Source organism: Oratosquilla oratoria, chromosome 35 (genome assembly GCF_046742065.1).
Source record: "Oratosquilla oratoria isolate Oo_2021 chromosome 35, ASM4674206v1, whole genome shotgun sequence".
NCBI lineage: Eukaryota > Metazoa > Arthropoda > Malacostraca > Stomatopoda > Squillidae > Oratosquilla > Oratosquilla oratoria.
Window position 1 is genome coordinate 16,162,116 of NC_134811.1, and position 13,473 is coordinate 16,175,588.

General features: G+C 45.7%; 1 protein-coding gene across 2 annotated transcripts; it reads left to right on the forward strand.

Moving 5' to 3' along the window:
• The first annotated feature begins 432 nt into the window (after positions 1–432).
• Positions 433–8,831, forward strand: LOC143018562 (fibrinogen-like protein 1). Of its 2 annotated transcripts, XM_076174043.1 has the most exons (5): positions 433–619; positions 954–1,370; positions 5,641–5,782; positions 6,613–6,846; positions 8,352–8,831. In XM_076174043.1, exons 1-5 carry the CDS (start codon positions 452–454, stop codon positions 8,582–8,584), a joined length of 1,194 nt encoding a protein of 397 aa, XP_076030158.1. In that variant the 5' UTR covers positions 433–451; the 3' UTR covers positions 8,585–8,831. The 2 variants fall into 2 exon arrangements, with proteins under 2 accessions (XP_076030158.1, XP_076030159.1); XM_076174044.1 differs by lacking the exon at positions 6,613–6,846.
• Positions 8,832–13,473: the final 4,642 nt, after the last annotated feature.

Consider the following 13,473-nt stretch of genomic DNA (forward strand, 5'->3'; position numbering starts at 1 on the left):
ATCTATCTACGAGTATACACATTCTCATGTGTGTGCGCACGAACGCAGTCTCAGTCATGTTTACAGTAAAACATGAAGTAATAAACACTTGGGGGCCTAATGAGCACATCATGTAATTTCACCCTTGTGGGATCCACAGGAGGAATTTCCCAAGTAAAGTGTCCTCAAGAGGCCACCGAGTTGCCAGTTTCTTCTGTCAGGTTAGTTAGGTGGGTTACCAGGTTAACTTACTTGTTAGCGGATTCACAATGAGGATCGTTGAGGCTGTTAGCAATCCATAACCTCTGTGAGGTTTAATCTTTAATTCATTGGTTAACCGTTGGTAGACAATCGTCATGAAAAAAGTTAGTGGCAACGGTGCACTTCTTGGTGTATGTACACACACACACACACATATATATACATACATTGTTGCAACCGCAACCTAGTTTGTACGCCTCAGTCCTCCGCTATGAGTTTCTCACTCTTGTGGCTGCTCCTTCTCGTCTACTGCCTCATGGGGAGTCGAGGTCTCGAGGTCGCCGCCGCCGAGGGCGACACCGAGGGACACGAAGATGGCACCGAGAGAGACAAATCTTCTCTCCTCGACGCTAGCAACGCGCCTCTGCACCTCAACGTGGTAGGGGATGATTACTAATACATTTTTTTCTTAAATGATTGGAAGGCGGTGGCAGGCCTCGAAGATTTGCTTCTGGCTGGTGTTAGACTCCTTAGATGGACGACAGAGCTCAACGGAAGGCGAGTCTCGACTGAGTCCTCTCGATTCGTCAAGAAAGTCTCCGCAGTTGGGAATTTACCGTTTGTTCACGACGCCAGCCAGAAGAAAGTCTGTCAAGGTCTACCACCAACGGGGCTCTGACACAGCTGTGCGTATGGACCCACTACGCCACCTTCCCTCTTCTCCCTTCCCTTTGCACTGACTCAGTTAACGCCTCCTCCTCTTTGTGTCGCAGGACGGAGCCTACTCCTCTTTCTCCTCCGGGTCTATGTCGGCGGACAAGATCGTCCACGTCCTCGACAACTTCTCGACGCATCTGGTGGCGCTGTCGGGGCTCCTCGAGCGCCGAGAAGAAGACGCCACCTCCTGCAGAAGGAAGCCTTCTCTTCCTCCCAAGGGCGCACTTCCACACCCTGTGTCCGCCGCCGCACCCGCCTCCCCCCAGACTCCACCGCCTCTGCCTCTGGGAGATTCACCTCTCCCCGACGCCGTCAGCACCCTCGCCTCTCCAGTGGAAGTGGAGCTCCTGGGGGGCAAGGGCGAAGGGCGCCTTCCTCCAGCAGATTGCATGGACCTACTCCTCCTGGGTCACACAAAGAGCGGTGTCTACACGGTCCAGCCCTACTCCTGCAAGTGCAAGAAGACGATGCAGGTAGGTCCCGCCTTCTCCTTTCTATCTCTCTCTCTGTTGACCCTGTAGCCTCCTTCAGAATCTTTGTTCTGGTCGACGCTAGGCGATTGTATTCAGTCGTGTGTAAAGAGCCAGGGGTGTCTTTTTTCTGCTATAGTTATAGTTGTTGTTGGTGATGGTCAGTCTACTATAGTAGTTGCCGAAGAGAAGGAGGATGAGTAGGAGTACGAGGAGGAGGAGGAGGAGGAGGAGGAGGAGGAGGAGGAAGAGGAGGAGGAGAAGAAGGAGGAGGAGGAGGAGGTCGAGCGGCCTCTCGCCGTCCACCCCACATACACCACGGTCGTCGTCACTTGTCACGTCACTCCTACTCGGGAGGGTGGGTTATCATCGAACTCGTTGGCTCTCTGTCCGGGCAGTTCGACTTTAAAGTATTTCTTCTGGTCGTCGTTAGCCCCGGCGGTCCTCTTCCGTGCCGGGTGGCACTTTCCCCGTTACTCTGATATGCCGCCTGGCGATTTGATTCGCCTTCCAGTACCATCACCCCCAGTCGGGTCTCAAAAGAATGATGATGGTGGTGATAATGATGGTTATCATCACAATTATTGTTATCATTATTGTTTCCATTATTATCATTATCATCATTATTATTATTGTTATTATTATTATTATATTTCTATTGCTATCATTGTCATTATCATTTTTATCAGTATTGTTATTGATAAAAAAAAAAAAAAAAAAAAAAAGGCAGAGGCATATGAGGGGCTGGAGGGCCTCAGTCCAGCACCCTAAGGTTTGGGTCTTTTAATGTGCGTGGATGTGGTACAGATGAGAGTAAAAGGGAAGAGATAGGTAGTATGTTTGTGAGAAGAAAGATGGATGTGTTGGCTTTGAGTGAAACTAAGCTGAAAGGGAAGGGCGATTGTAAGTTTGGGAGTGTAAGTGGGAGGTTATCAGGAGTGAAGAGAGGGCGAGGGAGGGAAGGGGTGGCTATACTAGTAAGTGAAGAGATAGGTAAACATGTAGTGGAGTAAAAGGAGGTTTCCTCAAGGATAATGTGGATGAAGGTGAAACTGGGAAAGGAGATGTGGGTTTTTGTAAGTGCATATGGGCCTGGCAGTGAGAAGAATGTAGAAGAAAGGGAGGCCTTTTGGATAGATTTAAATGAGTGCATAGAGGGTTTAGGGAGAAGTGTAAATGTAATAGTACTGGGAGACCTTAATGCTAGGGTAGGAAAGGAGCCAATTGATGGAGTGGTTGGGAAATGTGGAGTTCCAGGAAAGAATCGTAGTGGAGAGTTGATGGTGGAAATGTGTCTAGAAAGAGAGTTGATGATAGCAAATACAGTGTTTCGGAAGAAAGTCAAGCATAAGTACACATGGGAGAGGGTGGTGGAAGGAAAGGTGGTAGATAGAGCTTTAATGGACTATGTAGTGGTAAATAGGATTATGATAGGAAGAGTTAGAGATGTACATGTGCTAAGGGGAGAGGGTGGGGGAATATCAGATCATTTTCTGGTGGAAGGTAAGTTCAGAGTGGAGGACAGATGGAGGAAGAGGAAAGGGACAAAAGGTAGGGAGGTGCTTAGAGTGAACTCTCTAGACGAAGAGGAAAAGGAGAAAGAGTACAAGAGGAAGCTGAAGGAGGAGTGGGAGGGAGTGAAGGATAGAATGGAGGTAGGTGTGGAGGAGGAATGGGGATGGTTCAAGGAGGGAGTCACAAAGTGTGCAAGGATGGTGTGTGGAACAAGGTCAGGAGGAAATAGAAGGAAGGGTAGTGAATGGTGGGATGAGGAAATGAAGAAGGTTGTAGAAGAGAAGAAGCGAGCTTTCACAGATTGGTTACAAAGTAGGATGAGGGAGTCATATGAAACGTACAGGGAAAAGAAAAGAGAAGTAAAGGAAAAGGTAAAGGAGGCAAAGAGGAGAGCAGATGTGAAGTGGGGTAAGAGTATGACAGAAAAATTTGAAAGTAATAAAAAGATGTTTTGGAAGGAAATTAAGAGAGGAAGAGGAGGCGAATCAAGTGGGGAAGAAAAGGTAAAAGGTGCAGATGGAGAGATGATAATGGAGGAGAGGGCAGTAAGGGGAAGATGGGCAGAATATTTTAGGGAGTTGCTTAATGTGAAGGAGGATAGGGAGGGAAAGATAGCTGCAGTGGGAAATGCTAAGAAAATGAGAGTGATGAGTGAGGAAAATGGAGGAGAAATAAGGAAGGATGAAGTGAAGGCAGCAGTCAGGATGATGAAGGCGGGTAAGGCACCTGGTCTGGATGGATGCCATGCAGAATGTCTTAAAAAAGGAGGTATAGTGATGGTGGACTGGTTGGTGAGGTTATTTAATGTTTGCTGGAGAGAAGGTAGAGTGCCAGAGGACTGGAGGAGTGCGTGTATAGTTCCACTTCACAAGGGAAAGGGGGACAAGTGTGAATGTAGTAGTTTCAGAGGGATTAGCTTGTTAAGTGTAGTTGGGAAGGCTTATGGGAGGATTTTGATTGAGAGGATTAGGAGAGGAACAGAGGGAGTAATTGGTGAGGAACAGTGTGGGTTTAGGACAGGTAGAGGTTGTGTAGATCAGGTTTTTGTGGTAAGACAGATATGTGAGAAAGCTATAGGTAAGGGGAAGGATGTTTTGTGGGCCTTTATGGATCTGGAAAAGGCTTACGACAGGGTAGACAGAAAGGCACTGTGGGAGGTTATGCGGATATACGGGATAGGAGGAAAGCTTCTGGGAGCTGTCAAGAGTTTTTATGAGAGTAGTAGAGCTTGTGTCAGGATTAGAAATGGAGAGAGTGAGTGGTTTGAGGTAAAGGTGGGACTTCGTCAGGGATGCGTTATGTCACCCTGGCTGTTCAACTTATACATGGATGGGGTAGTGCGAGAGGTGAATGCAAGGGTAGTGGGTCAGGGATTGGAGATGGTTAAGGAAAATGGAGAAAAGTGGGAGGTGAGCCAGCTGTTGTTTGCGGACGACACTGCGCTTGTGGCAGGATCGGAGGAGGGATTGAGGAAGCTGGTTACAGAGTTTGGGAGAGTGTGTGATAGAAGAAAGCTGAAGATAAATGTGGGTAAAAGTAAGGTGATGAGATGTACAAGGGGTGAAAGTGGCAGTAATCTGGAAGTGAGCATTAAGGGAGAGCAACTGGAGGAAGTGGATAGTTTTAGATATTTGGGTGCAAATGTGGCAGGAAAGGGTGGAGTGGAGGTAGAATGTAGATTGAGAGAAGCGAGTAAATGCCTTGGTGGTTTAAAAAGTCTAATGAGGAATAGGAATCTGGGAATGGATGCTAAGAGGAGACTGTATGAAGGAGTGATTGTGCCAACAGCACTGCATGGAGCAGAAACATGAAACATGAGAGAGGAAGAGAGAAGGAACTGGAATGTGTTTGAGATGAAGTGTCTGAGAAGTATGATGGGGGTTACTAGGCTAGATAGAGTGAGAAATGAGGAAGTGAGGAGAAGAACAGGGGTGGAAAGGGAGCTGGGAGATAGGGTGGATGAAAGAGTATTAGGATGGTTTGGACACATGGAAAGAATGAGTGAAGAAAGACTAGTAAAGGAGGTATGGAAGGCAGATGTGGAGGGAGTGAACATGAGGGGACGTCCTAGGATGAGATGGATGGATGGGGTGAAGGGGGCTTTGGGGAAGAGGGGAATGTCGGTTGAGGAAGGACGGGAGAGGACAGAAGACAGGTGTCAATGGAGAATGGTTGTATATGGAAAATGTTGTGATGCATGAGGTGGATTGGACGGGGGAATGGGGGTGAGGTAGTGTGTGTGAGCAAAAATTTTTGACGCAGCCCGAAGGGATTTCTCCCCGTCCTCTCCTTTATATGGGGGGACGGAGAGGGGGGGTCGCCGATTAAATGAAGCGGCCTTGCTGTGGATGTGCTGTGTCCTGCGACACTGCTTCTGACCCAGGGCAGTGGACAGGGTGCAGGGATGACCCGTCATCTAGGAGGTGCTAAGATGGGAGGGAGGGTGGAGGGGTGTGAAGTGTTTTCGGGGATGAAATGGGTGGGAATGTTTTTGTGCCTTGTCCTTTTTGGCTACCCCCCTGGTAAGGGAAAAAAAAGCCTTGGTATATGTATGTATGTATGTTATTGTAATTATTATTATGAGCGCTATAATCACTATTTCTATTACTATCTTACTATTGTTTTTAAGTATTGTTACATTTACTATCATAAGTACTATCGCCGCCCGCGCCCCAGTCTGTCCTGTCTGCCTTTGAAAAAAAAAAAAAAAAAAAAAAAAAAAAAAAAAAAATCTTCCCTTCGTCTGCTACTCCGTCAGGTGTACTGCGACATGGACACCGACGGTGGTGGATGGACGATGCTCCTGGCGCGGCAGGAGGAGGAGTACCAGGAGAACTTCAACAGGTCCTACGCAGAGTACGCCGAGGGCTTCGGCAACCCGGCCGGCGAGTACTGGCTCGGTGAGTGTCCTCAAGGCCTTCCTCGTCCACTTCCAAATCCTCAACGGGGATGGGGGCTCCTTCTCGGCTGAATGAAATCACCTAGCGGCAAACGGAATAAACGCACAAGTGTTCCGTACGGGTTAGGTTGATGGGGTGCATCTTCCACCGTCACTCACACCTCCCCTCCCTTCCCTAAACACCCCGTCTTTCTACAGATGATTTCATTCAAGTCCACGGGAACCCCCTTCCTCCCCTCCCCCCTCTCAGTGGCGAAGAGTTGGTCGCTTCTGTACTGGGTGTCACTTTTCCCTCTGAGTTCAGATGCTATCACGCGATTAAATCATCTCCTTGGAGCGCTGTATGGTTGCGGACATCCAAAACTGACCCACGGGATATCAAAATGACACAAATGTGTCTTTCGCCATTTTCGAAGTGGTACCGATTTGCTTACGCACATAATTCCACCTCGTAAGGTGATGAGGCGTACAAGGGGCAGTGAGCTAGAGGTCAATCTTTAAGGAGAGAAGACAGGGAAGGTGAATATTTCTAATCATTCTGCGTCACATGTAGCAGGGAATGGAGGAGTAGAGGTGGAGGTAAACTGTAGAGTGAAAAGAATAATGAATAATAAGTATCTGGGAATGGATGCAAAGCGAAGACTGTGTGAAGGGGTGATTGTGCCTACGGCACTCTACAGGACAGAGAATTGGAATTTAAGATAGGCAGATAGGATATATCTAAATGTGTCTGAGAAGAAGTGTTTGAGAAGTGTGGTGGAGGTTACGAGGATGGATAGGATGAGGAAAGAGGTGACAAACAGAGCATTATTTATATGATTTTTTCAACAGGCAATGAGAACATGCACGTGCTAAGTTATCACAAACGGTACGTATTGAGGGCGGAGTTAGAGGACTGGGAGGGCAGCATGCGTTGGGCCCAGTATGCCAGTTTCCAAGTGGACAGCGCTGACGACAAGTACAAGCTGACTCTGGGAACCTACACGGGAGACGCTGGCGACTCGATGACAGTCAGCAACGGGTCCAAGTTCTCAGCTTTCGACCAGGACAATGACAAAGGCTCTGGTGAGTTAAATTTTGTCTTTCTTTCTAAACAGACATGGAGCCAAAACCTATATCAGGACAATGTAAACATGGCCTTTCTTTTGGTGTTCTTTATTCAAGTTACTTTCGTCACCCATCGTATTGAGAAACATAAAATACCCATGTGTTGTGGGTCTGATAAAAGTGACCACCGAGACAGGACTCCTGGAGGTGGAGATGGAAATCGGCTGTGATGATTGATTTATTTATCTCTCTATTCCTTTGTCATGCACACCATGAGTCAAGCAACTATCACCTGGAAAGACACTGCATGGTTCGCGGTGTCTTCTACTAGTGTCAAGTTGGTGGGTGCGTTTCCTCTCCCATGGTCCCTGAGACTATTGGGTTAATATGTATGTCAAATACTAGTCTCCCCTCGTTGGGCTCGGTGGTGGGTAGAGGCGTGACGGGGCGAAATTCAGGCGTATGTTCATGGCAATCATACTGGACATATATGGTGGGGACGGGCTCGAAACCCATTCTCGTCAAAATCACAAAACTCGCTGGACAGAGTGCCGTGGTGTTGCAAATTAGGTACAAACACATGAAGCTAGGCTTGAGGTGAACCTCCAGTGGGTATATGACCTTGAAGAAATGCTCTATGTTAAGCTTGACCAGTGCCCACCACGAGGCACACTTATTGGTTTGGGCGACTTCAATGCGGTTACTGGTACCGACACAGTTGGCTGTGAACTATGTCTTGGCTCCGATGGTTCTGGAACCAGGAACATTAACAGTTTTCTCATTCTGAGTTTCGCAAAGTCCGGAGGGCAGAGAATTGGCGGTTCTTGGATCCGAGAGCCACACCGATGGACAAGGTATAGTTATGCCGACAGATTAGCCACGGATATCGAAAGCTCCTACAGAACTGCAGGGTTTATCAAGGTGCTGAATTCTTTGGGACTGATAGGTGTGTAGTCGCAATACTCAGACTGTGTGTCAAATCCAGGAGAATCCCGAGATGCAATCCACCTGGGTTTCATCTAGAGAAAGTCAGGGATGATGTGTGCGCCCAGAAGTATGCGATAAATTTTCTTAATCAGTTTGGAGTACTTGGCACTGGAATGACCTCGCATCAAACCAGAGACTGTACTGTAAGACAGTCTAGGCCAGTTACTAGCATAGTACGTGAACGTCAGTTTGAGGTATATGAGTATGTGTCAATTTTCCCTGAAGTTAATTGTACATACAATACTCAATGGGGGAGACTAAAGGGACGCCCACAGAATTCATGGTTGGTACAAGTTGACTGAACTTGTCGAGAGTTGTTTGGGATGGTAAGGATGGCTGCACGGGAGCTTGCTCAAAAAAGAAAAAAAAAAAAAAAAAAGCACTTCCTTCTGCACTTCCCCAATTGATGATGATGATGATGATCTGTTGATACTGTCCTCTGTGGTCGACCAGGCCTCTGTGATTAGCCTTCTTTTCTTGGAGTTGCCATTGTATATTATTTTAACACCTTCACTATCTATGCCTTTTTTCCACAGGAAACTGCGGAGCCACATTAGGAGCGGGATTTTGGTTCAATAATTGCTACCTAACGCTTCCCACGGGGGAGTTCTTGAGGGGTAAATACGAGAGAACGAAAAAGGGGGTCATCTGGCACAGCTGGCATGGGTACAGTTACTCCCTTAAGAGTCTCTACTTCAAGATAAGGCCCCTGGCATGCAAAAGGAAAGTCTCCGTGGCGAAGATGGACGTCGGGAGTTGTGGTTACTGAGAGGTGACGCAAAGGACTTTTTTTCATTAGAATGCCGCCACCAAGCTTTCAACCAAGAGTGAGTGCATGGGGCAGAGCGAGGAGAACCTTTTTCTTTTCATCCCACGAAGAGTCAAGGCAAAAGTGTTCTGATCAGCTCACCAGTTTTTTTTTATAAGAGTAAAAAGACCCTTGTATGTGCATAAATCAACAAGGGGGTATCTCAACAGCCTCCAGTGTAATCTCACAATAAAATAACTTTTTTCAATCGATTTGTTTTAATTGATCTTAAGAGCTCTCAACGAGAGATATGTTTGTTTCTTTCTTATTCCAATATATAGATGAAATATAGTTTCACTATTTTGGTAAGAGGTCATATGTGTTATATATTTCTAAAAATGTTATTTGGAGAAACACACATGCACACAAAATTGAAACTCATCAAAACCCTGATCCGTCCAAGACTGGAATATGCGTCTGTTGTATGGTCTCCAGACAATGTGAAGGATATAAGCAAGATATGGGGAATACAAAGGGTTGCAACTAAACTGGTCCCCTGCCTGGTAGATAAAACATATGAAGAAAAAGTAATAGAATTGGGTCTGTCAACTTCGAAAGATTGAAGAGAAAGAGTTGATATGATTACGGTATTCAGGTCACTAAAGGGGACAGATTGCATTGACACAGATGGAAGGGCGTAGGACTGAATTGATCAAAGATGGAAGGGTTTAAGAGGTCATGTGAAGAAACACAGTTTTCCATGTAGATGCATAAATACTTGGAATAGCTTAGAAGGTAATATATCCCAAGTTGGGACAACACACGAATTCAAATCTAAATATGATGATTGAAAATCAAGGGTATAGATTAAGTTGGAACTGTACATGAATTTGAGGCTACGAATGATGGATTGGAGAGTAGGAGATGGGACCCAATGAGCGTTCCTCCTTTCCTGTATACTACAATTACGTGAATACAGTTAGGTAAACACACACACACACACAACTCATTACCCACCAGAGTTGGAGTGCCGGTTAACAGTGTAGCGATAATGAAATTTTCAGCCTTGGGCGAGTCTCGAACTCGGATCACACGATAACACCACACCATCTAGCCGGTGTGTGTGCTTCACCATGGTCTTGGGTCACGTGTTGGACTCGTGATCGACAGCTATTACCCTCCCGGAAGAGAGCTCAGAGCTCATCTATGACTGATCTATGGATAATGCTGTGATCTTACACGCACACACACACACACACACACATAACTCCCCTCCCACGGGAGTTGGAGTAAAGACTCGTAGAGCAGCGTAACTGAAATTATTTCAGCTCTGGGATGGATTCGAACCAGGACCGCCATGTTGGCGGCCGCGATCGCTACCACTGCGCCAACAAGTCGTCTGCATGTGTGTGCGTGTGTGTGTGTGTGTGTGTGTGTGTGTGTGTGTGTGTGTGTGTGAATAACATGAAAAATGTCAGCGGAAGTTGAAAGTAATCAGTTAGAATAAAAACAACAAAGGTTCATTGTGGTGACGTCATCTACAATGACGTAACATCTGCCACTTTTATCTTCCTCCATATCTGCCGCCAGTAGATTTCTTTTATCTCCCTTTTCTTTTTCGGTTTTCATACTTTTCAGTATTCTTCAGGTCACCTGAAGATTTGTCATCCCAGATAACGACCAGGTGACAATTCTTCAAGTGGGCTATCCTGGGGTGACAAATATTAAGGTGGGCTATGGTTAGGTTAGGTCAGGTCAGATAAGGTTACATCCTTGTGTGTGATGTATTTATACGAGCACGCACGCATACACAGGTATGATAAATTGGAGAGTAAGATACAGGACCCCACGAGCGTTGCTACTTTCATGTATAATACAACTAAGTAAAAATATGGTTCAACACACACACACACACGCGCGCGTGCGCACAAAGTTTGGATGCGTAACAAATGCGTAACCTTAGAACAGCCTATAAGAAGATGCAGCCAAAGAGGTATGATAAATATAAGTTAAGAGACGGCACCTCACGAGCGTAGCTCCCTTCCTGTGTACTACAATTAGCTAAAGACACACACACACGGTTCGACGGTACAGAGGTACAGTTCTCGATCGCTAATACAGGAACGATCTCAGTTCGATTCCTGCCGGTGACTATAAATATCAACAACGCTAACGTCACACGACCTACTTCAGCTTACTTGGGGCGGGTGACCTCATGGGCGTTCAAGGGTCACATCTGACTTGAGCGACCCAGCCAAGGATGACCTGGTTCGCTCCACCCCAACTTCAACCAAGTCGTTGGAATGGCGCCTCTTTCCACCACCAACTTTACGGGGGCGTCTCTGCTTTACCTTGCTCCTGAAGTCATTCTTCAGATGTTGCTCAGGCACTCAGGAGGAGGACCTAGCATACCAAGAAGTCCTCCAAGGGGATGTTGAAACCCACATCCAACCTCCGTCAGAGGTGGAAGCCCCAAAAGCAATAAGCCCTGTGGAAGACCACGAACAACAAGTCGACGAAGAGACCGAGGACAAAGAAACATCCTCAAACGTCGTCACTCAAGAGTCTCCATCGACTTCGGAGACTATCGAAGTAGCCAGCCGAAGACCTTTCAGAGCCAACTACGACATCCATTTTTCCCTGGGCTCTGGAGACTTCGGAGAGACCATCGTCGTCTCAGACAAGGCCACGGGTAGTACAGGCATCTCCAAGATCCCTCTCAGAGGGAAGGCGTGCGACAACGAGACCTCAAAGGAGATCAAGGCTCCCAAAGCCCTTGTGCACCCCAACATTGTTAAACTCCTCGATGTTGCCACCAGCGATGGCATGGACATCATCGTCACCGAGTACTGCCTTCGTGGGACGTTGAGCACCATCAGCAAGAGAACTCAGTCGGGGCAGACTTCTTTTTCTTTCCTGGCTTGGGGAGCCCGTGCCGTCTCCTACGCCAGGCAGCTCGTGGCCGCCGTGACCTTAATGCACGAGAACGGCTTCGTTCACCTTAACCTCAAAGCCGATAACGTCGTCCTCGACGACAAGGAGGAGGTCGTTATGGTGACTGACTTCAGTGCTTCGGCGAAGACATCGAACGTCTACAGTACAAGCTCGAGATGACGACCGTTCGCAGAACGCCTTGGTATATGTCTCAAGATGTGCTGGACAAGAAGCAGAACCCTTACGCCGGAGGCAAGGCGTCAGGTCCTTCGGATGCGTCCTGTACCAGTTGGCCACTGGACACCTCCACTGCTTCAAGAAGTTCCCCTAGGGCTTCAAGAGGACCCGAAAGGAGTATTACCTCCACAGCTGCAAGCGTGGAAGACTCTTCTTCAAGAACTTTGTAACAGGAGGTTTCTGCTAAGAACAGCAAGAAGCTCTCCACAAAATCCTCTCGAGGATGCTGGACACCAAGCCAAAAACTAGAGCTACCATCTGGCAGGTGGCTCACATTCATTTCCCACGGAGGGAAAATGTCACGGTCTGAATTTAGTCTTTGGGGAATAAAACCCGAAAGTGAAAAACGTCTATTTTTTCTCCAAAAAGAAATGAAAAAAGACATAGATAAAGATACATACATACATATACCAAGGCTTTTTCCCCCTTACTAGGGAGGTAGCCAAAAAGGAAAAAGCATAAACTCATTCCCACCCATTCCATCCCTGAAAACTCTCCACACCCCTCCACCCTCCCTCCCATCTTAGCACCTCCTAGATGACGGGTCATCCCTGCACCTTGTCCACTTATTACCATTAAAAAAATTATGGACATAAGATGCGAGAAAAATGAATAAATGAACAAATAAACGAAGAAGAGAGTAAAGGAAGAAACAAATAGAATGAAAAGAAAGAGAAATATTTATCAAGAAAAATTAAGAAGAAAAAATATGTAATTTCTCCCCAATGAAATGTCTCAAGAGATTGAAAATGTCGAAACAAAATTAAAAAAGAAAAAGAAACAAGGAAATGAAGAATAAAGTAACAATTAAAAAAGGAAGCAAAGAGAAGAAAAATACAGAAAAAAGTGGAAACAAAAAGGAAAACCGGAAAAAAAAAAAATAATAATAATAAATAAATAAATAAATAAAATAATAATAATAAAAGTCCTCTTGATAAGAGTATCCATACAACAAACTGTTTGCAGTCCTTGAAATATATAAGCGAGTTGAAAAAAAAAGATAAAATCATAATTCTTTTCTCTCATTGAATGTCCATTCTGTCTAGGGTGGTGGGAAGGGTTCTTCCATCAGCTGAATAAAATACCTCCATCTAAACTTAAAATAATTTCCAAGTCGTGACGAAAAGAATAAACGAAATTATTTTAGATATTTTACCAATGGAGATTTTTTCCAGCGGATTGAAATCAAAGACACAGACACACATACACATATAGGAGGGATACAAGGTAACCTACTAAACTGGATGGAGGATTTCCTGCATGGTAGAAAAATGAGAGTAGTGCTCAGAGAAAAGTGTTCAGGTTGGGAAGAGGTGATTAGTGGAGTTCTACAGGGATCGGTATTAGTTCCAATAATGTTTGCTATTTATGTAAATGACATGAATGAAGATGTGGAATGTTACATGAGCTTCTTTGCAGACGATGCTAAATTGTTGAGGAAAATGAAAACCGAAACGGATTGGAAATGGAGTCAGAAGTGGGAAGTGGGCTTCAAAATTAAGGTAGCATAATGGAGGTCGTAAAAGTAAAAAAAAAAAGAATATCAGGACAATATATAATTGGAACAAAGGAGGTAAAGAAAATAAGATCTCAAAGAGACCTGGGGGTAATTATATCAAATGACTTGTCCCCTCATAAACAAATTAACAAAATTGTCAGAGAATCCTACAGCTTGCTAAGATCAATAAAAGTGTATTTTACCTATTTTGACGAAGAAATTGTTAAAAAACAACAACAAT